The 25,622-nt window shown below is 41.8% G+C and overlaps 1 protein-coding gene and 1 pseudogene across 6 annotated transcripts in view; one reads left to right on the top strand and one right to left on the bottom strand.

Annotated features, from left to right (window-relative positions):
* Positions 1 to 25,622, top strand: part of Tbc1d1 (TBC1 domain family member 1) — a 214,895-nt gene that overhangs the window by 130,205 nt on the left and 59,068 nt on the right. For 3 of the 6 annotated variants that reach the window (XM_076863854.2, XM_076863859.2, XM_076863858.2), the window contains 6 exons: positions 2,457 to 2,585; positions 4,141 to 4,227; positions 6,106 to 6,386; positions 8,200 to 8,361; positions 9,002 to 9,121; positions 10,072 to 10,211. In XM_076863854.2, coding sequence (XP_076719969.1) covers positions 2,457 to 2,585; positions 4,141 to 4,227; positions 6,106 to 6,386; positions 8,200 to 8,361; positions 9,002 to 9,121; positions 10,072 to 10,211 — 919 coding nt within the window. The remainder of the gene's footprint in view (positions 1 to 2,456; positions 2,586 to 4,140; positions 4,228 to 6,105; positions 6,387 to 8,199; positions 8,362 to 9,001; positions 9,122 to 10,071; positions 10,212 to 25,622) is intronic. The other 3 variants (XM_076863856.2, XM_076863855.2, XM_076863857.2) reach the window with 3 other exon arrangements.
* LOC143405563 (small ribosomal subunit protein eS6 pseudogene) lies at positions 12,485 to 13,231 on the bottom strand (annotated as a pseudogene).

The raw sequence follows: 25,622 nt of genomic DNA on the forward strand, positions 1-25,622 counted from the left end.
TTAGTAACTTTTTTTTTTTTAATATTTATTTTTTAGTTTTCGGCAGACACAACATCTTTGTTTGTATGTGGTGCTGAGGATCGAACCCGAGCCGCACGCATGCCAGGCGAGCGCGCTACCACTTGAGCCACATCCCCAGCCCCAGTTTGATTCTCTTTTTATGAAAATCTTATTCTCAGTTTGAAAGCATTTCTGTAGTGTCTTAATTGTGTGGGTAAACTGGTGTTAAAATCAGCTCCCTAAGGGCCCTTTGTAGATAATTTCCTTTACCCTGGAGACTGTCTCAAGTGTGAGCAGGCTTCTCTTCTTAGGAAATGATAGCACAGGACCCATCTCAACTGTCAAAGCACCTGCCTATAGTGTATAGCATTACCAGGCACTAAGTTAGTATTTGCAAAGCAAGTTGCATGCTGCCTCAGGCGTGTGTCCGGAGGGGTTTGCCTGGTGATCACCACTCATCCTTTCTCTCTCTCTCTCTCTCTCTCTCTGGTGCCAGAGATTGAACCCAACTGTGCTTACACCACTGAGCCATATCCCCAGGCTTTTTTATATTTTATTTAGAGCCATCGTTTTGTGAAGTTGCTTAGGGCCTTACTAAATGCTAAGGCTGGTCTTGAACTTGCAATCCTCCTGCCTTAGCCTCCCGAGCCAGGCATGTGCCACCACTCCTGGCCATCCTCTCCCTCTTCAGCAAGCTTGTCTGTCCAGAGATTGTGTGTTCAGGACTAAGAAAACACAAAAGTAAGTGGCAGTCTCCCTTCTAGAAGGAATTTCCAAGCCAGTAATCATTTTTTGAGGTATGTTCTTATACAAAGCTAAATGTATTTCTTAGAGTAACCTTTTCTTTGCCTTAAAAGAAAACTGTGTAATGTTCATTGGAAAATTAGGGTTTCATTATTTCAGAGAAAATGTACTGTCTTTGAGCATCAGATTACTGAATGAAATTAAAAGATGCCTAATAGCGATAGGAATCAAGGAAGGCATATTTTTACATATATTGACAGAAATGTAAAAATATTAATACCCTGGTACTGTGCATTGGTACCATTTAGGGAAGACAAACTTAACAATATTTGCTATTGCTGACGATGAGTAATTTCAGTGGCCCAGCAAGGGCATCCTAATTATTTATCTGATATAACCTTTCATGTGAATGTAAGAAATCTGTTTAAGAGAGGTTACTGAAGCCTCCTTTGTAAGAGCAAAAAAAAGGGGGCAAATGTTTAACAACAGGATACATTGGTTATACAGTGAGGTACTGCACTCTGATTAAAGTAGTCAAAGAACATTTGTCCACCCGGATATATCCCCAAAACAACCTTGGAAGGAGAGAGATAATTACAGAAGAATTTGTACAGGGGGCTGGGGATGTGGCTCAAGCGGTAGCGCGCTCTTCTGGCATGCGTGTGGCCCGGGTTTGATCCTCAGCACCACGTACAAACAACAATGTTGTGTCCACCTAAAACTAAAAAAAAATTTTAAAGTTTAGTGTACAAATTCTTTTTTTTTTTTAATTTAAAGTTTCAGCTGCACATAAACATATGTTCTATGGATAAATATATGTACAGGCACATGTGAATTGATACAAAAACCAAATTTAGGAGACTGGTTATATGGAGGGTGGTGGCTGTTGACCAGGAGACTTCAAGGATGTCTATAATACTTCCTAGTAAGAAGAGGAGGCATATAGAGTAGATAGTAGGCATGGAGTAGATAGTTGACATTTGTTGAGGTCCAGTCTGCTGAAAGTATTTTAATGTATGTTAATTTATTAACATCTCATAACAGCTCTGTGAGGAAAGTTAAATCTTCAAGAGATGAAACTGAGACGGCCAAGGCCACATGGCTGGGGACCAGTGAGAGCCATTTGATCTGGGCGTCAGCTCCAGAGCCCCTACTCATGGCAATGCTAGCTCAGCCAGACCTAGGTGGTAGCAAAGGTATTTTTTACAGTAGTCACTATGCTTTTTTATATGCATGACATATGTAATAGCTAGAATGAAGACTTTGTTGGAATTCAGAATAGTGGGGCATTTGCTTATTTGTGTGTTTTTTCTAATAGAATTGTCTAGCTGGAAGCAATCAGGAAAGAGTCCATATTAAGAAGCAATTTAATTTAGGATTTTTCATTTTTTTTTTAACATACCTCCTTGTTAATAAGTAGCAATAAACTTCATTTAGTGGTTGTCAAACTCCTTTATGATTTCAGTTTCACATTATTGTTAGTTAAGGGAGAGGGAACTCCTCTAATGGGCTTAACATTTCTTCATTTTATTGGGGATAATCAAAATAAGCTTTCGAGGACAAATTGTCTCCTGAATCTATAGGCATTTCACTAAGGAGCAGATGAGAGCATAGGCAGATTCAGAATGATGCCCTGGTTCCAAAAAGATGAATTCTAGAGGTTCTTAAGGAAGCTAAAAATCACTTAACTTTTCATGATTTTATTTTTTCAGGCATCACAGATTGCAGCAGAAAATATTGGAAGTGAATTGCCAGCCAGTGCCACTCGATTTAGGCTAGATATGCTGAAAAATAAAGCAAAGAGATCTTTAACAGAGTCTTTAGAAAGTATTTTGTCCCGGGTAAGTGGTTTAATATCTTCTGATTTAAATTAAATCACTTTTTAAGAAAGTATAAGATTTAATTCTATGCTTTTATTATATCAGTGTTAATCATAAAGTATAAAAAATGTACAAGCTTTTTTTTTAATGTTTTCTGTCTTAAAACAATGTTATCTACATTTTAAATTTGTTTTTAAATGTCAGTCTTTTTTGTTTGGGTACTGGGGATTGCAGTAACCCCATGCCAGGGACCATTAACTACTGAGCCACATCCTGGCCCTTTTTACTTTTTGTTTTGAGACAGGATCTTGCTAAGTTGCTGAAATCCTCACTTAGTTGCTGAGGCTAGTTTGGAACTTGTGATCCTTGTGCCTCAGCCTCCTGAGTTGCTAGGATTATAGGCGTGCCCCACCATGCCCAAGGTTTAAAAAGATATATTCTCCACCCTTTTGTATTCTATTCCATGGGATTTTTTTTTTTCCCTCCCCAAATAGTGTTCTTCACTGGCCAGTCCTTGAAGAGAGCACAGATGATATATTTGGTGTGGGTTCTATTCTTCCTGGTGTTACTAGTGACACCTTAAAAAACCAGTTTCTGTGGGCTCCTGTTGTTAAGTGTTGGAACTGTATAGAGGGGTCTGCCATCCACCTCCTGTTGTGAAGTAGTATTGGAACACAGTCATGTTCATTCATTTTCCTATTGTCTAAAGCTGCTTTTTTGCAAAATCAAATACTTGCCACAGACAAGATATTACTCAGAATGCATAAAATATTTACTTTCTGGCTGTTTACAGAAAAAATTTACCAACTACAGCTGCATAGGAAGAACAAAGTACCCATACGCATCCATCTGGGATTTCTTTAAGAAATCACTCCCTCCCACCACCACCAACCCATTCCAGGAGTATACATAGCCTTGATAGCACATCTGAAAAATCAACATTTGATTTTTCTGTCCAAGTTTTACACCTTTTTGGAGTTTTCACTATTTCATTGTGGTTCTTTGTGATTTTATGACAAATCCCCTTTGAAACGTGCTTTATTTACTTAAAGAAAATTAAAATGTATTTTGTTTGAGGATATTTCTGACAAAATTTGTAACATTCCCTGAGATAATTAAACATCTGAGATAATTAAAAACTGTCCATTTATAAAACAAGGGTCGGAAGGGCTGCATTCAAGAGCTTCTAGAGGGATAAAAAATAGGTTTCTGGGTATGGGCAGCTGGCTGGTTATGATGATATGTGACTTGGGAGAGAACAATTGAGGGTGCTTGTTTTAGTACTTGCTTTTCTTTGTAGATGGATTGTCTTTTTCCAGCCTATTTTTCCTGCCAAAGGACTGATCCACAGTGTGTTGGAATGTTTAGCCTGGTGTGGTACTTAAAACAACAGCAATTAAAAAAAACAAAACAAAAAACCCAGAAATGTTGATTTTTCTTAATGTCCATAGTGTTTAGCAGCAATTCTCAATGGATGCTTTTTTCTTGAGTTTATATAAATAGACCAGCATGCCTGTGGCTGATGCCTTTGCATAAGCCTCAGGGCTCATAATTCAACTGTCTTTTCTTCATATAGGGTAATAAAGCCAAAGGCCTGCAGGAACACTCTACCAGCGTGGATCTGGACAGCTCTGTGTCTAGCACATTAAGTAACATCAGCAAAGTAAGCACATATCTCTTTTTATGACACTGGAGAAACCAAAAAGTTTTTGCTCATCTTCTAACTATAGGTCTCTATTGAAAAGAACAAAAAAAAATCCTCATACCGCCAATTCCCTGCAAAATTTGGTACTTCGAGCCTTCTTGGTGCAGGTGGAGGGGCTGGTCATGTAGTTCTACCATGACAAAAGTTTTACATTAAAAAGCAGATGCTGTTCCATAAACAAAGAAACAAGATCACAATTTTAGACAATTAAGCTCTAATTCATCACAATGTAGCAAATGAATTTTCTTCCCAAGTAGATTTTTTAGTAATAAAAATAATTAAAATAGAGCCTTAAAAGGGGGTTTGTGAATTCAGAGAAATATACAACTTAAATTCCTGAAACTTTAATTTATCCTCTAGCTGGCCCCATGATTGTAATCATTAATGTTTTTCTAAATAAGCATCTGCCACCAAGCACAATTATAGCAGTGAACAGTTCTCTTTGATAACAAACCTGGATATAGGTACTTGTCTCATATCCTTCTTCCTAGATATTTAGGCATATCTGAATCTGATTCAATATCATAACTGCCAAAAAGTGGGGTTTGGGGTTTTGCTGAAGAGGCCAACTTTTCTTTCTGTTATTAGAGTATGCTCTGATGCAAGAATGAGGAATTTTGTGGAGGCCAGCTCCTTACCACAGGAATGGTTTAAATTCTTCTGTGATCTCTTCTAGATATGTGGCTTTCAAAGTTTTTAGGCCATAACCAAGAATAAGGAACACATTTAATGTTGTGATGTAGTTCACAAACATGTTTCTACACACACATGAATCATTGAAAGTCCACAAAATGGGTATTTACTTTGAATAGCACGTAATATATACTTGTATTTTTTGGCCATTTTTATTTAGTGTGTATCAAATGAAAAGGTAGAATTGGGTTCTCCATTCCATCATTAAATGAACTCATTGCTTTTCTGTCTAGTTATGCTGATGTATCTGACTCTCTTAGAAATTTTAGTAGGGGCCTGCTGGTATACTTTGTCTTATTTTATCATTTGATAAAAATGTATTGGCCACTGCCATGTCCTGGATGCAGTGCTGAACACTAGTGTTCGTAAGTGGTAGTGGTTCATTCTCTCAACAGCATCTTAAAAAATACAGTGTTAAAATGTTGCTATGATTATTAATGTTTGAGAACTCAGTCCTGTGCAGTCCTTAATGAAACAATAACTTGCATTTGTATAATATTTTATAGTACACAGAATACTTCAGCTGTATTGTCTTATTTGTTTTTTTGAAATAAGTAAAATTTCACTGTGCTTTCTTATCTGTAGATAAGAAAATGAGGTGCAGGAAGAAGTTGTGTGCTTTCTTCTGAATCATGACAATTACCTATAGAGAGATTCTATAAGATTCTATAAGATATATCTATAAGATATAAATTTTAACTTCAAGATTACCAAGTTAAACCTAAGCACTAGATCAGATTCAGAGAGAGCCTTGAGGTGTGAGCGACATTTGAACATGCAAAGATAAAGAGACTTGATGAGACAGCAGAGACGAGGGGACAGCACTCGTGCTACTTACAAGCAATAGCAGAGTCCTGTTTTCCAGGGCGAGGGAACTACTTATAGTGTTTCTACTCAGGACAGCTGTGTTATGGATGATGGTCTTTATTCTTGCTTTTGGGCATTTCCCCCATTTCTTCAGCAAACTAGCATCTTGTCTCTGGCAAGCAAGTATTTAATGGATCTTTATGTCATATTTTTGGTGGCCACTAGAAAAAGTTCTAATCAAATGTGTCTGCAGTGTTTTTCTGCACTGGGATTAGAGATTTCTAAATCCCACAAATCCCCCGTAGAGTGTCTGATCTGCTGTCTGTCTGCTACCAGGAGCCATCTGTGGGTGACAAGGAGGCCTTGCCCATCTCTGAGAGTTCCTTCAAGCTCCTTGGCTCTTCGGATGACCTGTCCAGTGACTCGGAAGGCCATTTCACAGAAGAGCCTGCTTCGCTTTCCCCCCAGCAGACCTTCAGGAGGCGAGCAAACACCCTGAGTCATTTCCCGGTGGGATGCCCAGAACTTCCAGAGCCCACTCAGGGCTCTCCAGGGGTCTCTCAGAGAAAACTTATGAGGTATCACTCAGTGAGCACAGAGACGCCTCACGAACGAAAGTAAGATTTGTTTAAAACATAAAATTTGTTGTGTAAATAGCTGGGATGTGTCTGACTAACCAGGTAGGCGGGTCTGGGGGATGCTCACTGGGTGAAAGAGAAACCTGAGTCAGGTTTACTCTTGCTTTAAAAAGATAAAACTGGCAGCAGTGATGTGTTCTCAGTTCCCTTAGGAAGTGTGCAGATAAGAGATGATTGCTACTTGTTCAAGTATGGGTATTGTCGGGGAGTAGGTAAACTAAGCAGAATGGTCCTTAACATGTAGCTGGTAACTTGGTAGCTGATCTTTACCAAATTGGCAAGTGGGTGAGCAGATTCTCATTTGGAGACCTAGAAGCAAGCTGTGATAGAATTGAGGCACAGTATTCATACAGGTAGAGTGGGAGAGACAAGCCTTGGATACTGGGGTGGATTTAGCAGCCTGGGTCCTGTCTCTAGGTCTGTCTTAAGCTAGTTGTGACCTGGGAAAATCTTGGAGTAGATGTTGTCTAAAATTTCTTTCACTGAGAATTCTGGATTCTTGTAACAGGTTTACAAAGTTTAGTAATTGGGCTTCAAGTGAACAGTTGGAATTTTCTGGTTATAAAGAAGGGTGAAGAGCATGGTGACAGAAGTTTTCCCTGTTCCTTCCAGGCCTCTTAGTGATTAATCTTAAGTGCCAGAGACTATGAATAGATGTTGAATAGATACAGAATACCTCTAAAAGTCTCTTAAAAGCCCTCAGAGGTAAGTATGAATTAGGGCCATACCTGTAAACAGTGGCTGCCTTCCTCTGGTGACAGCAGCAGCTCCAGGACACACGTGGGGCTTGTCTAGTTTGTCCACAGATAGAGGAGGTTGGTGTAGCCACATGAGTCTGTGCAGTGGTGTTTGAAATGTTTCAAGAAATGACATGCATTCATCATCTGGGACTCATGTAGCAGAGCCTGTCGTTAATGTTCTCAGTCACCCATTGGAAAGCATGGCTGGTTCTTTGAATTCTGCTGGACAACTGTGATCACAGAAGGAGGTCTTCTGCCAGCAACTATTTAATAAATACATCGAGAGCGGCACAGCCTGGCTTAGCCACATAGGTTTCCATTGTTTCCCAACACCCTTTCCATGTACTGCTTCCTCTCTGCTTAAATTCCTGTATACCCCCTCCTCTCTTTCTGGCATTTTTGGTGGTAATGGAAGCCCTCCCACCTGGAAAGTCCTGGTTCTCTTGACAAGTCTTCTGTTGCACACAGCTCATGGTGCCGCAACTTAGTTTCACCATTTTTTCTTTCTCCTTTAAGAAGGTAGCTTTGTGCAGGAGATGGGGCAGGGAAATGTCTGTCTTTCTCTCTAGAATGGTCATCTTGCTTTGTTTCCCTCTTGTAAACCGTTTTCTCCTGTCTGTAGGAAATAAGACATTGAAACTCAGGGCAAGATACTGTTTCAAAAGGAGATGTGTTTTTAAAACCTTAGGTACTTTTTTTTTTTTTTTTTTGCTTTTGTTTTTGTTGTAATTTTAGAATTTTTTTCCTGTCAGTTGCCAGAAATAGAGTAGAGAAAAAAGTATAATAACTTTGGGAGCATAGACAAGTGGGAAACGATCAAGAATGGCCTTTGGTACACACTGTTTTTACTGGAATTGCCTCTGCCAGGGAGAGCAGAGATGAAGAGAAGTGGAAAGAAGCCCTGTGCTTCTGTGTAGTTTTTACTGAGACATGAGACAAGGCAGCCGTCTATGCTCCTTCCCTTTGCTTCCTTCCTCCCTTCCTCCTGCTGCAGTCCTCCCCTCTGTCTCCTTTCCCCCTCTAACCCCATGCTCTCTCCCATTGCTGTTTAGTGTGGACCATCCACCCATGGGCGAGTCTAAGCCTTGCTCAGGCCAGCCTTCGGCGCCTGCTCCTCCACCTCGTCTTAACCCCTCCGCCTCCTCGCCAAACTTTTTTAAGTACCTAAAACATAATTCCAGTGGAGAACAAAGTGGGAATGCTGTGCCGAAGAGGTGAGCACACTCGCATGGCAAGCTCAGTGTCGTTTGTCTTCGCTGGGAGTTCACACTGGCTGAGCACTTGCCCTTTGGGGGTCGGGGGGATGGCCACACAGCACTCCCCAACCATCACTTGTGTGTGTGTGTTTAGTTTTGTTTAGAATGGATCTTACTGTTTTCACTGTTAAATTTTGCTATTAATTTTTTGAACAATATAAAAGCAATCTTGATGACAGACTTTGTATGTGCTTAGTTTCATATTCCCCTGCCCTTGGTGTGCACATACAGACACAGTTGAACAGCTTTGTTTAACTGTGTTCACTACCATTTGTGCCATATCAGAAACTTCCTGATTGTCAGGAAAATTGTGTTTTTTTTTAAATTTTTTTCCCCCTAGTTTGAAAGGAAGATTCATTTGGAAGGTGGATATATTTTTTAAAAAAATTCATTTATTGATTTCATTCATTTAAAATTGAATCTTATTGACAGAAAATGAAAGTTGAATCTTGTCTGTAAACTATTTTTAATTTCTTACCTGGTCTACTTAGCAGTAGAATGAAAATGTGTGTTTTTTAAAATTCTGAAGCTTATATTTTTTTTACTTTGTGTGTTTATATTTCTTTATCCTAAACTCTTTTTCTGACCAAACTCTCAGCATCTCGTACCGTAATGCCCTGCGGAAAAAACTTCATTCTTCCTCCTCTGTGCCAAATTTTCTAAAATTTCTGGCTCCTGTAGATGAAAATAACACCTCTGACTTTATGAACACAAAAAGGTAGGGCTTGAATTAGATATATCAAACCTGGATGTTATAAGTGTTGAATTGTCAGATATATGGGGTTATTTTAATTTCTTATGCCATTTAAAAAAATCATTTGAGCTAAATCTGTTGTATCTTCTTTCTCATACGTTTTTTTCTCACTGGATATCTTTTTAAAAATGTGCAGTTGACCTGCTCTCCAGTTTTGACTGAAGTTTTCTTATTAATGTCATCTTCTGTAGATTCAGTGTGAAGCAGGGCTCTGAGAGCAGTGTTGCTGGGTGGGGCGTTTGTGGCTGTCCTAAATTAGCATGTCTGATCTATAAGTTGGGGAGATAGCTTTGTTGTGTGTCCATATTTAAGGGTAAATTACAACTACCTCCCCAAGTGGTCCTGTGAATAGGAAGGAGGTTTAGGATTAAATTGTATTTATAATATTGACAGTTATATTTTGTTTTGTAATTTTAAATACAAAGCAGTCACCTGCCAGAAAGCAACTGCACAATTGTTGCCTAGATGGTTCTGTGTAGCTAAACTCAGTTTTTCATTTTTGGTGGCAGTTTTGGTGATGTAGACCCAATGGAGGCTTGTGCTGAGAACACATGGATGGGGTCCTGGGGCTCTGGTGATAGCACCCCCTGTAGGCAGCTTCTGTTTTCTGAAGTGGCACCAAGAAAGGCCCAATTGGAAGCTGTGACCTGTGGAGCATTTCTTAACACCTTTTCCAAGAAATTGTTTCCAAATAGAAATTGTTTCAGGGTGTGTGTTCTCGCTCTTTTCATGCACTGTAGGAAAGTAGTTCTTTAGGAGTATTGAGCACTGTGAGCATGCTGTAACTGCTATGACTATCAAATTATTTATGCAAAAATAATTGATAATTTAGTGTTCTGCTTTTAAAAAACCAATTAAAAAAAAAAAAGTAACGATTTCCTATCAGTCATAAATTCATTACCTTGTAATTTTAGGGACCTTGAATCCAAAGCAAACCACATTGGTGACTCTGGTGGGACCCCAGTGAAGACCCGGCGGCACTCATGGAGGCAGCAGATATTCCTGCGTGTGGCCACCCCACAGAAGGCATGCGACTCCCCTGGCAGATACGAGGGTAAGGCCACCCCAGAGGGAAATGGAGGAAGAGTGTCAAGACCCAGGAGGCCCCTTGTGTTGGCGGAGGGCAGAGAGCTGGCCACTTTGGCATCTGGGAGGCTGATTCAGCTCCAAAGTTGCATGTGGGGAAGGACATTAAAACTCGCTTAGGGTAACAGTGCTCCCACGTTCAGGTGCTCAAAGCCCAGGTGGTGGTGGAGGCCCTATTTAGATGCCAGCAGCCTTCCCCAAATAGGAGCTATGAGCTAGAACATGCTATCTAAATTAATTACTTGCAGTCTGGGATTAATCATGCCTTTTACCACACCAGTTGAAGCAAAGGAGCATGATGTCATTACTCATACATTTTATAAAAATATTTGAAATTCATAACATTGGAAATAAAATCAAATTGAATGTTTCCAACAGAAAGTTCACTCCTGTGATATGGAGGTCCCTCTGTGCTCCTGGCACTCAGCTTCTCTTGCCTTATCCCCTCCTTGTGGGGGCACCGTGGGTGGAGTGGCCACTCTGCCAGCACCTTCCTGCTGTGGCCCCTAGTGGAGCTACTGTGCTGGGTGGAGGGATTTGGATTCTTCTCCCTGCCTGCCTGGGCAGGGATAGCAGTGCCTCAGTCTTCCCGTGCCCACTGGAGGAGCCCACAGGCTGCAGAGGGAGGGGGAAGCTGCCCTGGAGGAGGAACTGAGCATGTTGAAGATGTGGGTTTTAAAATGCTTGGTGCAGGGGCTGGGGATGTGGCTCAAGCGGTAGCGCGCTCGCCTGGCATGCGTGTGGCCCAGGTTCGATCCTCAGCACCACATACAAACAAAGATGTTGTGTACACCAAGACTAAAAAATAAATATTAAAATAATTCTCTCTCTCTCTTTCCCTCTCTCCCTCTCTCTCCCTCTCTCTTTAAAAAAAAAAAAAAAAAAGCTTGGTGCAGAGCAGGCGCTCAGCTTGTGGGTGGTGCTCCACAGCTCACCTCTGACCTGCACATGCCCTTGGCTTCAGCCAGAGATGCCCAGCATGAGCTGCTGGCTGTGGCTGGCTGTACTTCAGTTACGGAGCGTACCCCCACAGGGAGTTCCCTCAGGCTTCTACCTCAAGTGGGTGTGCTTAGGTGTCTCCCTATTGGCCAAGGTCTGGCACTGAATGGAAAGTACAGTTCTGAGTGTCTGTGTGGACTTGCGTGCTGTCAGTCTCTCTCTCCTCCTTCCACATTAGTTAGCATTGGGACTGGAGAGTGGAAGAGGGGAGGGAGATTGATTTCTGTTTGTGACTTTTCTTCTCCCAAATCAGTTCATTCTGTGCCACTGTCTGCTCCCCATCCTCAGGGCACAGAGATGCCAGAGCCTTCTGCTGTGGTCTGTGACATTTCCATCTAGTCCTCTGAGGCTGAGGGAGAGACAAAGACAGTTGAGAGGCCCTGGGGCTTCTTTCCCCAGAGGTCCTAGGGAGTCTGTGCTGTTCTTTGCAAAGTCTCTGCTTCTGCTCTGTGTTAGTGGCTCAACCCATGGGCAGCTGAGGCTCATGTCTTGGGCATGAAGGTCATCCATGGGTGCTGTGCAGAAGCATAAATCGGTGTCAGGTGCTCAGAATGACGGACCATTCTGCATTTGTGTTCTGCTAGTGTACACTTCAACTAAACAGCCAGGAAGCCTGGAGGTGAAAAACATGAGGCAGAGGTACTTGTACTGTCCCTTCCTTTTCATCTCACTCAGAAACTACTACTAGAATCAACCACTAGAAATTTAAGATCCACTGTTTGCTTAGCAATAATAGCACTACTGAAGGATAAACAGGATTGTTTGTAATTTGGGAGTTCTGATTATGAGATAAGCGAAAACCTGGCAAGAAGGGTATTAGTAAGGAGTATGGCTCCAACTAAATATTGAAAGAGGAAATAGGGAGTCAAGCAATGTGGATGGAGGTGGAGAGATTAGACTGTGCAAATATCATCTCCAACAGAGTTAACTTGTCCCTTACTCAGGGACGTGTGACTTTTTCTAGGTACAGTCTCCCTGTGAAGTAATTAAGTTGCAAGAATCTGAATTTTACACTTTGGAAACCTGTCTGAATGAGGTGGGAGGTTAATTGGTATTTAGGAATTTACTTGTTTGTCTAATACCTACAGGCAAACATTCCCAAATCCATCAGACTTTTCTTCTTTTAATTTTTATTTTCCAGTGCTGGGGATTTGTGAGTACTAGGCAAGTGCTGTACCACTGAGCTATATCCCCAGCCTCCCCCGCCAAGAGTCTGATCTTATTTGTTACTCATAAAAATTGTTATTTTTGACAGGACTCAGACTTAGAAGTAGAAACTCTTAGAGGGGACAAGCCTGTGTCTCTTGGCAATTGGTTCCTGGCATTTTTCTTTGGCTTTCATTCTCTTGACCAAAAGTTTGACATATTCTGCAGCCTCTTCCTTATTCTTCTTGGTACACTATTTCCTCAGAGCAACCTGGTGCTTGTGTTGCAAGACCCATGGAATAACGAGATGCTGAATCTTCAGTGCTTTGGTCCTGGGTTTTTTGCCTTCCTTGTTTAAGGGTTTTCTGACCACATATTGGTAGACATTATCTTCCTTAAGAGAGGTTGAAAAGTTTGCAGATTTTATTAGCCTTTTGGATCCCAGTTTATGAGGTGCAGTAGTATCCGTAAGTCCAGGAATATCCTTCTCTCTTTTTTTTTTTATGATAACCAAGTTGAGAATGCTCAGATTGGCATCCACAATGCAACCTCAAACATAATTGCACTTTCTCTCTCCTGTTCACCTTGGTCCATAACAGGAATGCCCCTTACTCAGTAGCTAGTGAACATGGCCATGGGTCAAGACACCCTGTTCCATGGGGAACCTTGTTTGTCTTTCCTGCCACTGATTCAGACCACATAAACTTCCCATTCTTCACCCAGAGCATCAGCAACAACTTCTGTGGCCGTATACTTTTCACAAAAAGTATGAAGTGGGCACTCATCATCTACTTCATTGAGTTTCTGGCAACCAGTAGCTAGGAAGGAGATATTCAACTTCATCTTGGAGCAGCTGATCTCCCATAAAGCACCACAAAAAAAGAGCCCTGTTTTCTTTTTTTAATTCAGCAGTGACCAGTGGTCTTTTGTAAGAATTCCAGTGGGGTTGTAGCTCAGTGGTAAAGTGCTTACCTAGCTTGTGTGAGGCCCTGGATTCTATCCTCAACACCACACAAAATAAATAAAATTAAAATAAAGGTATTATGTCCACCCACAATTAAAAATAGTAAAGAAAAAAAAAAATCCAGCTTTAAGTTAGCAAGGCCTGAGACGGCAGGATTTAATTCTGAACCTCCAAGGGGTAGATCTCTCTTCTCAGGCAGGCACTAGGTCAGGTGCCCAGCAGGTTCTACACAAAAGGGAAATTGCATTATAAGTAGGAAGTCACCAATTTTTACTCGAACACTTGGCAAGACAAATGTTTTTGTAACAGAACAAACACATATCATGAAGTAAATAGGATACTAAAAGCTACATGGTGCCTTAAATTTAAAGCACAGGGCTCACGATGCTTTAAGTTTGTGGGAGCCATTTACAGTGATTTTTGTAGAAACCCAGGAAAGCATGTTGTCCCTTCTTGGTGCTGTGGGTTCTTTGGGTAAAAGATTCTGAGAATTTGAAAGGACCATACTTGGTAAACTATTCACTCCACAGAGGGCAGTGCTAGTCAACCATGGCGACACTGTTGCAAGGTTGGGAGTGTGTTTGGGGCACAGCCAAGGGCCCCGAGTGCTTGCCCTCTTTCAGAGTCTTGCTGATGAGCCACCCAGCCCTTTGCTGAAGGCAAGCAGGGGAAATGCTGGCATCCCTGTGAGACCTCTGGGAATCTAGTTAAAAGGCAGATTCTGATTCAGTAGGTCTAGGAGGGTCCTGAGCATCTCCATTTCTGAAAGCTCCCCAGTGATTCTCATGTATCTGGTCCACTTTGAGCAGCAAAGTGGACTTTACTTACAATAAGAGCTGCAGTAGGTCCCATCCAGATCTTCTAGTCTTGGTCTGCGCCTCTTCATTAGGCTGCTCTGGCACTCAAGGGACTTCCTGTCTCAATCCTCAGATCATTCTGGATTTATCAGTGACGTTTTGTTTTTTCCTCTTTGCCTTGCTGGGGATGGAACCCAGACCTTGAGCATGCTAGGCACATGCTGTACCAAAGAGCCACACCCCTAACCATCAGTGACCCTTTTTCTGAGAAGTGTTGTAGATCTGGAGAAGCAAAGAGCCAGTGTGGTGGGGGAAATGCAGTGATAAGAAACACGTGATAGTAGATAGGAAGGAAATTTGATGATGTGCCAAATGAAACCAAACCTGTGGTGCTTTGCCTTTCTGCTGCCATTTCCCACTGTGGGGAGTTTGGGCTCTGGATGGTACTGAGGGCACAGGACGCTGCAGGTGTTTGCTTTCTTACCCCTGATCTAACCTAATTGTAAGGCCAGCTACCAAGTGAAAATCAGCTTATAACTAGAGATTTGACGGTACTTACATTCCATAGCCTCTTTTCCCAGTATATCATACTAAAGAAAATTCATTATTGTTAAGAAATAGTCATTATATAATTGATACATAATAATTTAACATATTACATATATGTTAATATATAATTGACTCCATGAGACAAAGGAGCTGGTCTAACTTTATATTTTGAAATCTCTCCAGGTGTCTTTGGTGCCCAATGAAAAATTGAGAACCACCAATGAAAACAAAAGGATCATGTAATGATAATACAACATAATATATTATACGGCAAAAGGCAGATCTTTTGTTAACCTGTGTGCCAGGGAACAATTTTAGTCTTAGTCTAATACTTCTCATTTAAGGATTTCAGATTATGTTGTGCATTTTACCAACAACGGAAGCTTTCAAAGTTTCATGCCTTGGGGGAAAAAAAGAAAAAGACCGAAAACCTCTTTTCATAGAGATAAGAACACTGACAAGCAAATAGTCCAGTGGATGAAAGTTCAAAGGTTTTCTGTGTTTTGAGTACTGCTGTATCAATATGCCCCATTTATGGTAAGGTTAAGTAAGTCTAGTAAACATTAGATACAATTTTGGATATAAACAGTAATGGGAAAAGCAAAGTATATAATCTGAATGTTATGATGACTATTATTGTAAAAAAAAGTCAAGGCATTGTATGGCTGTGATTTTTGTTGTGTATAGCCAAATTTTCAGGAATTTATGTACATTTAGGAAATTTTAATGAATGATATTAGTAGAATAACAACAAATAAAACTCTTTTTTAGGTGGTACTGAGAATCAAACTCAGGGCACTTTACCAATGAATTATATCCCCAGCCCTTTTTATTTTTTATTTTGAGACAGGCTCATACTAAGTTGCTGAGGCTGGCCTCAAACTTGTGATCCTCATGTCTCAGCCTCCCTAGGTATAAACTCTTGTGCCTCACCACAAGTAAAACTTTACTGAAAAATATAAGTACTGTAGTGACATCATATCTGACCTTTTTATTTTGATTAGTGCTTCTCAACTTTTCGCTGGACCTGCCCCTTTATCTCATGGAGTCATGGGTGTGGGTATGAGACCTGGCATGAGTCGAGGCTTCCTCTTCCTTTTTCCTCTTCTTTCTCCCTCCTTTTCTTCATCTTCCCTTCTTCCTTCTTCTCCTTTCTCCACCTCCCTCTCCAGAATTCTGGTCTGCTGCTTCAGTCATCCTCAACCCAGTAGACCTCAGGGGTGACTTGAACAGCAGTTACCACTTGATGGCAGTGTTGCTCCCTTGTCTTGATGGCCCTGGCTTCTTTCCAGTCCCCCCAAAAGTGTGCTTGCTTCCCCCGCAGCCCCTGTGTTTTTATTTTGGACCTGTTGTAATATTTATAATCCTTACCCATTTGCAACGTATTTGAATAGAGGACTACATTCTGAAATTGAGATATCTCTTTCTACAGGGCTTTATGGCCTGGCTAAACTAGGAAGAAAAAGCTTGTCTCCAGTTGCCAGCAAGACATATGCCTTTTTAATAAAGCTTGTTCTTAATTTGCTTTCTGTATAATTTTGCTTTTCTCTGGTGGATGAAGACCAGGTTCAAGATAAAGTATTGCAAGCCAAGAATCTGGTTGTTGACGGATTTCTAGAGTTAAAGCAGTAGATTTTCCCCCATGTTGTGCTTCTTGGCAGGTCACTTGAGAAGTCAGGGAAGCCACAGTGAATGGCAGCGTTTTACCCCGCCTTGTTTTTGTGCCTGTAACATTGTAAGGGTAGCAGTGGTTGAGCTTTTCCTGATGAACCACTGACAGTTAAATAGCTAGTCCTTGAGCTTTGTGTGAGATCTGGAGCTATGGGGTGGGCTAGGAGGACATCATCTTGTCATTGCTGCTTGGGAAGAAGGCTTGGGAACAGGCTTCTGGAGGCACTGGGTTGGATGGCCTGGATTTGAATTCCTGACTTTCCATCAAGGGGTCAAGGGACAGTGACAGTGCTTACTCCCTGGCTGTCAGGGAGTTCTTCCGTAGGTTGTCCATAGTGTGTCACTACCCACAGGATAAAGCCCAAAGTGGAAGGTCTCGATTTGTCATTTTCAAACTTTAATCTCTAGGCACAGGGAGCCATGAAGTATTTAAAGCAAGGGAACAGCAAGTAGTTTGGAAATATTTTCAGGGGAATAAAATTTGTAGGCTAGTCTGGACCCCAAATAGCCTCAGAATCAGGGCTTGGATGAGGTGAGGCCAGCAGGTTTCCTGGGTACAAAATTTAAGGTGCTGACCCTGTCCTTACAGGACTCGGGAGCTAGTGGCTCCTGACCTACTGCACTGCAGGTGTCTGCTGGCCTGGTCCTGGCTCTCCCCACTCCTGTGCTCTCTGTGCTTTGTGAGGGATGGTTGGATTAGTTTTCCTTGCCAGAAAAGCCTTGTTTTGCTTAAAAAACAGCTTTATTGAGATATAATCATTTATTATACTCGTCACCCGTTTAAAGCATACCATTCAGTGTTGTTGTTTTTAAAGCGTGTTTGCAAAATTATGCAATCACAACAATATAATTTTAAAACATTCCTCGAGAAGAATCTTCTTGCTCTCATTGCCCAATCCACTATACCAACCCCCATCCTCACCCCATCCCCGGCCAATCACAGATCTACTTTCTGTGTTTGTGTATTTGCCTATTCTGGACATTTCATGTAAATGTGATTATACAATATGTGGTCCTTTGTGTCTGGCTTTTTTCACTTAGCATAATACCTTCAATCTTTCTCATGTTAAAATAGTTATCAGTACTTAATTATTTTATGGGAATTAGTATTCTGTTGTATGGGCATATTACATTTTGCTTATCCATTTGTCAGTTGATCGACGTGGGTTAGTTCCACTTTGAGGCTGTTAAGAATCCCACCATTGTGAACATTGATGTGAAGGGTGTTTTGTGGATGAAAGTTAATAAGAGTTTTAAGTGTGAGCTGGTGTGGAACCTCCTTTTCCAGAGGCTGGGCGGGGCTGGTGAGGCCAGTGTGGCTGGGAGAGACCTGGTTCACCAGCTGGGCTTCCCTGCTGCCTGGCTTTGTTTGCCTTTCCTCTGCTCCAGGCTGAAAGGGAGGGTGTCTTGGGCCTGGTGCTGCCCTCATAAGCACACAGGAAGCCAAGTCCCTGGGGAGCCTCCCTGGGGCTCCCATAGCTTGCCCTTGGTCCTGAAAGGCAGTCAGAGGGTCACAGGTTAGTGGCATTTGCGTGGAGCTACATTTATCTCAGCTGTTCTCAAGCTGAGTGTGCCCCGGAATCCCCTGGGACCTGTGGAAACATGTACTGCTGGACCTCACCCCAGGCTCTGATTCTGGAGCTTGAATTCTCTTGGGTAGAACCCTCAAGTCCTAATGGCTGATAAGCACAAGAACATCCTATTCTGACCTAAACTCTGGCCAAAAAACAAGTACTGAGTGGATTATCAGTAAAATAAACAATGGATTGAAAAACAGAAATGGATCCTATAGCACATTTTGAGACAGCCAGTCAATCCTATTTTCTTTGCCATGAAACTAATCAAGTATTAATAGTAACCATTACAGTTATCTATATCATGTGTTAAGCATTTAATATCTGAACTTTCAGACAATTAGACTCGACCAACATACTGGAGGTGTCACTGCCCAATTTTTAAGCAGTGGGACTAGAAGGACTAAATAAATGTGCCTATGACTCCCACATCTCTCAGTTCACATAGCTAAGGTTCAAATTGAACTTAACTCCAAATCTACTCTCTCAATCACAAAAATGAACTGCTAACAGTTTTAGGAATAAATTAGTGAGGAGTTTTGACTGGTTTGCTCACTTAAATTAGTGCTTGTGCAGCAAAAGGTTGAGTTACAGTAAGCACATGTCTGTGTTGGAAGTGTTCTAGAATTGAGTGTTAACACTTGCTTGTAAAGTATTTGGGACATTACTTGTAATCCTAAAACTTTAGCAGAATTAGAATCTACCTAGTTGGATGGTTTTTGTTATTTATACTTACTTAAATGAGAAAATGTTGTCTCCTGGAGAGGGCAAGTTCTTGTGCTTCCACTGTGCATGAGCTCTGGCAGCTCCAGGGTTACAACTTCAGGCACAGTCAGGGAGCTCTTGACTTTGTAAAATTCCTGAAATAAAGCCAAGGGGTGCATTAAATTGCTTTCTAAATGGATTTTTTCCAAGTAAATTTGTTTTATCACTTTCATATAAATGAAAATATTTGCAGCGTTGAGTCCTAACAAGATTTGAAACCTCATTCACTAAAGCAAGAACATTGTAATTGTGGTCTTGCATAATTCTGAACATGATCGCAGTGCCAGACTGTGAATTTGATACTTGAGAGGATGATAGGCTTCCACGGAAAGATTAGGAGTGTGGTCCCTTCCTGCCCAGGTCTTTCGCTTGAAGACTCTGTTGAGGACTGTCCTGTGATGGGAGGTGAAGTCTAGTCTCACTTAGGTGCTCTGGGTTTGGGGGTTGTACTTTGCAGGAGCATCTTCCCCTGTTAATGAGGGAAGGTTTCTCTTGTCTTACTGTCACTGCGTTTTCTCTTGCAAAGCTGGTGTTTAGGGCTGGGTGAGGGTGGGGTAGACACAGTTGGCTTCTTCAGCTTCATGTGTGAGACTTAGGTTGAAAGTTGGAGATGGATTCTTTCCTTCCCGTGGCCACTTTGAGTTCATCATCCTCCCTCAGAGAAACCACTGTATACCTTATTCAGACTTTTCTCCCATTATCCCTAATGCTGTGGCCTCAGTCTTGTGTGGTGTCCGTCTGCAACTGCATTGGTCTGCATACAGTTGTTCTCTCAGCACGTGGCAAAGTCCGTGGATTTCCACTGACTGGGGTGGGGGAGGAGGTTCCTTCTCACCTCCTATTGCTCATTTTCTTTGTTGTGTAGTTCTCGCATGGTCCAGCGCCTCTCTTCCAAAATTGACATCATTCTGAGATTGCATCTGACCGACTGCACATGGGTGTCACCAAAGAGAGTCTAATTTTTCTCCCATAATAAGGAATCTGTAATGGTAGAGCAGAGCTGGTTTGGTAGCTCCATAACGTAGCCCAGCCCCTTCTCTCTTTCTGTTTCATCCTCCCAGATGCCTCCACTTTCGGGTTCCCCTCCATTTCCAAGCAGAACAAAGAAGGAAGTATCAAGGAGGAAAGGGTGACCCCTCTGTGTCCAGAGAGTGAGACTGCTCCAGAAATGCCTGATGGACTTTCTTGTGCATCTCATTTTCTGAAACCATGTCATCTGGCCAGCCACAGGGGGGCTAGGATGTGTTGATTTAGGGCTGGGTACCTTGCCACCTTGTCTGGTACTTGGGAAGAGGGGTGGAGGGGGCAGGCTGGGGGCCCTCAGTGCTGATTGTGCAGAATATGATGCTCTTCTCTGCTGTGCTGGGTTCCTCAGGCAGCCCTGGTTTGGGATAGACCATTTCCATTGCCCAGAAAGTTCTTCCTGTTCATTTTGTCCCCTCTGTCTATACCCGACCCATGGTACTTTAGCACTAGAAGACTTTCCAGTGTCCTCTTCAGGATCCAGTGCCACTGTTTCTTTCCCACGAGGGCACGTCAGTCTTTCTAATCCTGTTGTCCCGTAAGGGCTTATGTTTGTCCCTGTTGGGGAGTTTCTGATCTTGCTGTGGGTTTACACGTTGAACTCCACATCTGTGCTGTCTAGTGTAGTAGGCACACTATCCACATACAGCTGCTTAAACTGGAATGTTAACTAATCACACTTAAATGAATTAACAATTTTATTTACTCACACTAGCCTCATTTCAGGTGGTCAAGAACCACAGAGGGCCGGGGGCTGTTGTGTTGGAGAGCATAGCTCTACAATGTTTTGACATGTCAAAAGCTCTCCTGGACACACTGCCTGGGCTGATGAACTCCCTGAGGGTGCCCCTCCCCGACTCTGCCCTTCAGAAATGCAAGTGCGGGCTGCAGGGTGGTGGAGAATTGCACTGGCTCCTAACTGAAGTAAACTCTGGGCAGAATTTTTTTAAAAAAGATAGCCTACAACCCACACCACTCCTAAAAATAATGTTGCTGATTATGAGTATGTAAAAGGTTTCAAGTGTACCACTTTCAAGGATTCCTAAAAGCAAGTGGTGACTTTGAAAGTCATCTATTCCAAACCTTTTTATTTAACAGGTGAAGAAACAGGTGAGTGGTTGGGGCCGGGGGGCGGCTGGGACCCACTGAAGGTTACACAGGCAGTCAGTGGTAGAATGGACTGGAAACTTGGCTATCATATCTGCATTCCCGTTTCTTTCCATTAATCCCTCTCTGATTAAGTATCAGCATCCTGTTTGTTTCCCTGATTGAGTTCTATGAGACAGGAAGCTGTTTTCAGCTTCTGAATTACCCCGCATACCCATTGCACGTAGGCGTCGCTTGGGGGACGCTCAGGAAACAGCTGAGTGTAAGCCTGTTTTCATCAATGATTGTTCAGTTCCAAGAGTCAAAAAATGACTCAAGCCAGTGTAACCAGAAGGAGGCTTTAGAAATCAAGATAAAGGTAAGAGCCAGGAACTAGGAAGTTGTCAGGAATCAAGGACATCTCTGGCTCTCTCTTTGGAGTCATATCATTTTTTTTCTTCTATTCCTTTTTTTAAAATATTTTTTAAATTATGTATTTTAAATTTTATTTTATTCTAATTTGTTATATATGACAACAGAATGCAATTCAATTCATATTACACAAATAGCCTGGTTGTATACAAAGTAGTCACACCACTCGTGTTTTCATACATGTACTTATGGTAATGATGTCCGTCTCAGTCCCCCATCTCTCCTACCCCCACACCCCCTCCCTTTTCCTCCCTCCCCTTTGTCCTATCTAAAGTTCATCTATTCCTCCCACGCTCCCCCTTAACCCCCATTGTGAATCAGCATCCTTAAATCAGAGAAAACATTCGGCATTTGGTTTTTTTGGGATGAGCTTACTTCACTTAGCATTATATTCTCCAACTCTATCCATTTACCTGCAATCTTCTGTTCTGTTCTTTATTCTGCATGCCAGTTCTCCCAGCTCACCTACCCCTTGTATGATCACACCAGTCCTCAAGCTGTATGACCTCTTAGCTCTGGAGGCATCCATGTACCTGACTGCTAATCTGTTTGATTGCTGATCTGTTTGATTGCAGATTTTGAGAGGGAGAACCGATTGGCCCAGCTCTGGTTGCTTACTCAGGGAATGGTGGGAGAAGTATGGTACCACATGGCAGCAGGACCCTGTCATCTGGCTGTGGGAGTGTGGAGTGGGCCAGAGCTGGGAGGAGGGGCATAGCCCCCTGCCACCGTAAGTTGGTGTGATGTTAGTAATTATATCATTTACCAACCAAAGGCAGGGGACAATGAAAAAGCCTTTAGCTTTTTCAGTTGATGGTTATTCTGTAGTAGGTGAGATTGTTCAGGGGTAAGTAGTATGAATTTCCTATTACCTGAAGGACTTGGATAGAGACTGGCTAACCCCCCATCAAAGAACAAAGTTTGCTAGGAACAAAGCTTAATTGATGTATTTATCCCATAACAAGAGTTTGAGATTCTTTGGGCCAAATCGTTTTTATGTGGTTCCACAACCAAAGGTGTTCAAGGTGTCCCTCAAGGAGAGGACCCCAGAGAGCCCTTGTTGAGCTTACACCATAGACCTGGACCACAAACTGGTCTAAGCATCAATGGTGTGAGGCCTCAACATGCTCTTGCATCTGCTTAAGTCTTACCAAGCCATTGATAGCACTTAGTGCATTTGCAAAATCCAGCTTAAGCCTGGTGGGGACAATGACATTATCTCTTCAGAGCCCTAGACCTACCGTGGAGTTTGGCTCATAGATGGTACATTATCTCTTCAGAGCCCTAGGGCCTGCCATGGAGTTTGGCTCATAGATGGTACATTATCTCTTCAGAGCCCTAGGGCCTGCCATGGAGTTTGGCTCATAGATGGTACTTAATTTCTGCTGGATAAAGGAATATACGATTTTGGAATCTTAACCAGTTATAGGTATTTTTATTATAAAATTATTTATTACAACTACTTAGATTATGCTATGTAAGAAATAACATACATGGAGAAAGATACAGAGAAAACACTGATGTTCTATAGAAATTTTGAGATGGTATGATGGGTGGTATTTTCCCTTGTCTCATTTTAAAATTTGTAATGTAATAATGCTTTGATAATAGAAAAACTTTATGCGTAATTAAGAAATACATTTGGCTTACATAAAGAAGCATATTTCTGTCACAAGTCATGATGCTATCAGGTTTTCAGATTTATTAAAAATGGAATTGATTATAAGACTATTTCTCTCTTGTGGGCTGGAACTACAGATAATTATTTGGGGTCCCCCCATTTCATCCGTGGAATTATTAAACTTGGGGTGTTCAGTAATTTGAGTTGTGAAAGTGGCAGCTTTAATTTGCAAAAATCAAACCCCTAAGAGAGGTGTGAGTAAGTGGCAGAGAGATGGGGCTTGGGAATGTTGTGACTTCCTCTTTTGGCTACTGTCACCTTTGGGAGAATGTCCCAGAATCTGAGGTCTTCACCTAAAGCAAGCCTCTTGTCTCCCATACTCACCTTTCCCAAGCCAGGGAGTTTTTCAAACAGGGGCCCTGTGAGTTTTCCCCCTGTTCATTCCAGCCTGCACTCCCTTGTTTTCTTGATATGTCACGGGGCAAAAGAAAATGAGTAGTTCCCAATTTGATGAGTATTTCTAGTAATGGCCTCGGCCGCTTGAGGGAAAGAGTCCTGTGTAACTTCAGAAAGCCCTGATGGGCTGAAGTGTCTTGGTTAAGAGTTAGAGTTTTACATTTTCTTAAGTGGTTAAAAAAAAAAAAAAAAAAAAAACTTTTGTGGTAAAAAACACATAGCCTAAAATTACCACCTTGACCATAAATTTTTAGGTGTGAGTGCACTGGTGTTAAGTATATTCACGGTGTGGTAAATGAGTCTGCAGAGCTTTTTCATGTTGTAAAATTGAAATTCTATTCCCATAAAACACTCTCATTTCCCCCTCCCCCAGCCCCTGGCAGCCACCATTCTGCTTTCTGTTTCTGTGAGTTTGGCTATTTTAGTTTCCTCACATGAGCAGAATCATGCAGTATTTGTCTTCTTGCTTTGCTTTATTTCACTTAGCATAATGTCTCCCAGGTTCTTGCCTTTTCCTAAGGCTGACCTATGTTCTGTTGTAGTACATACCACACTTGTTTTGTGCATATATCTGTCTGTACGTTTGCATTGTCAATCTCTTGGCTCTTGTGAACAATGCTGCTATAAACATGGATGCCAGTTATCTCTTTGAGATCCTGCTTTCGATTCTTTTGAGTGTATACCCAGAAGTGGGAGTGCTGGGTCATGTGGTACTTCTATTTTTAATTTTTTGAGACACTTCTTTACTGTTTTCCTGAAAATTCCCATCAGCAGTGCTCAGGGATTCTGATTTCTCCACATCCTCACCAGTGTTTATTGCTTTCTGATTATTTTGACAGTGGGCATCCTAATGGTATGAGGTGATATCTCATTGTGGTTTTGCATTTCTCCGATGATTGGTGATGTTGAACATCTTTTTATAACCTTGTTGGCCATGTATGTGTTATCTTTGAAGAAATGTCTATTCAGGATTTTATGCCCACTTTTATTTTGTGTGTGTGTGTGTGTGTGTGTTACTGAGATTCGACCCCAGGGATCCACACATGCCAGGTACACACACTATAACTGAGCTGTATTCCCAGCCTTTTAATTTTATTTTGAGACATAGTCCTGCCAAGTTGCCTGGTCCGACCTTTAACTTATGCTCCTCCTGTTTCAGCCTCCCGAATAGCTACAATTATAGGCATGTGCCACTGCACATGGCTTTGAGTATGACTTTTAAATCAGACCAGCCTGAACTTAAATTCTGGCTCTTGCATTTGTGACCTGTTTGGCCAAAAGCAGTTGCTTGACTTCTCTGTGCTGCAGCTATAACATGGCACAGTGATAGCACCCACCTCATAAAGGAGGGATGTGAGATCAGCCAGTGAAAGCTGCTTTCCCCACATTTCCTCCTCCAGAAATGACAGCCATTCTTTCCTATGCTTACCTCCTTCACTTTTTTAAAAAAAAATGTTCCTTTTAGATATACTGACAGTAGAGTGCATTCTGACATATATACATGGAGTATCACTTAGGATCACATTCTTGTGGTTGTACATTATGTGGAGTTACATGAACGTGTATGCCTGTATGAACACAGGAAAGTTATGTCTGGTTCATTTCCTGTCTTTCCTATTCCCATCTTACCTCCTTCACTTTTAACATCACATTTAGGACTTGTAAGTTGCCCAGACTGGTCTTGAACTTGCGATCCTCCTGCCTCAAGTGTGCATCATTGCATCTGGTCATAACTATCAGTTTTTAACAATTATAAATGGAAGTTAATGTGCTGGGATTTGCTGTATTCACTTACAGTTAGTGGAGACTTTCAAAAGGAGATGTTGCCTGTCTAGTAATTTTTTTTTTATAAACTGTGATAATGTTTTAAGAAAACATCACCACAAAAACAGTTTTCAAAAGACATTTGAACTTGAGTTGTCCACGGATTGCATTTAAGCATTTGGAATATATCAGGGTTTTATTTTTATTTACTTTTTTTGTGATGGGGCCTCGCCATGTTGCCCAGGCTGCTCTTGAACTCCTGGGGTCAAGGGACCCTCTCACCTCAGCCTCCTGAGAGTGAGAGTGGCTGGTGCCACAGGGGTGTACCGCTATGCCCGGTTTTAAGCATATCTCAGTGTACTCCCTTTTATGGGGCAGAAGCCAGCTCAATGAGTCTGTTTCCATTTGCTAGATGAGAATGTGGAAGCCTGAAACCACTCACACCACTTCCTGGGTGCTTGATGTTCTGGACCTCGGAAGGAGAATCGCTTTCCCAAGTTGACTGAGGCAGAGTACTGGCATTGTAAGGAAA

The sequence above is a fragment of the Callospermophilus lateralis genome, chromosome 8, assembly GCF_048772815.1.
Source record: "Callospermophilus lateralis isolate mCalLat2 chromosome 8, mCalLat2.hap1, whole genome shotgun sequence".
NCBI classification, from domain to species: Eukaryota; Metazoa; Chordata; class Mammalia; order Rodentia; family Sciuridae; genus Callospermophilus; species Callospermophilus lateralis.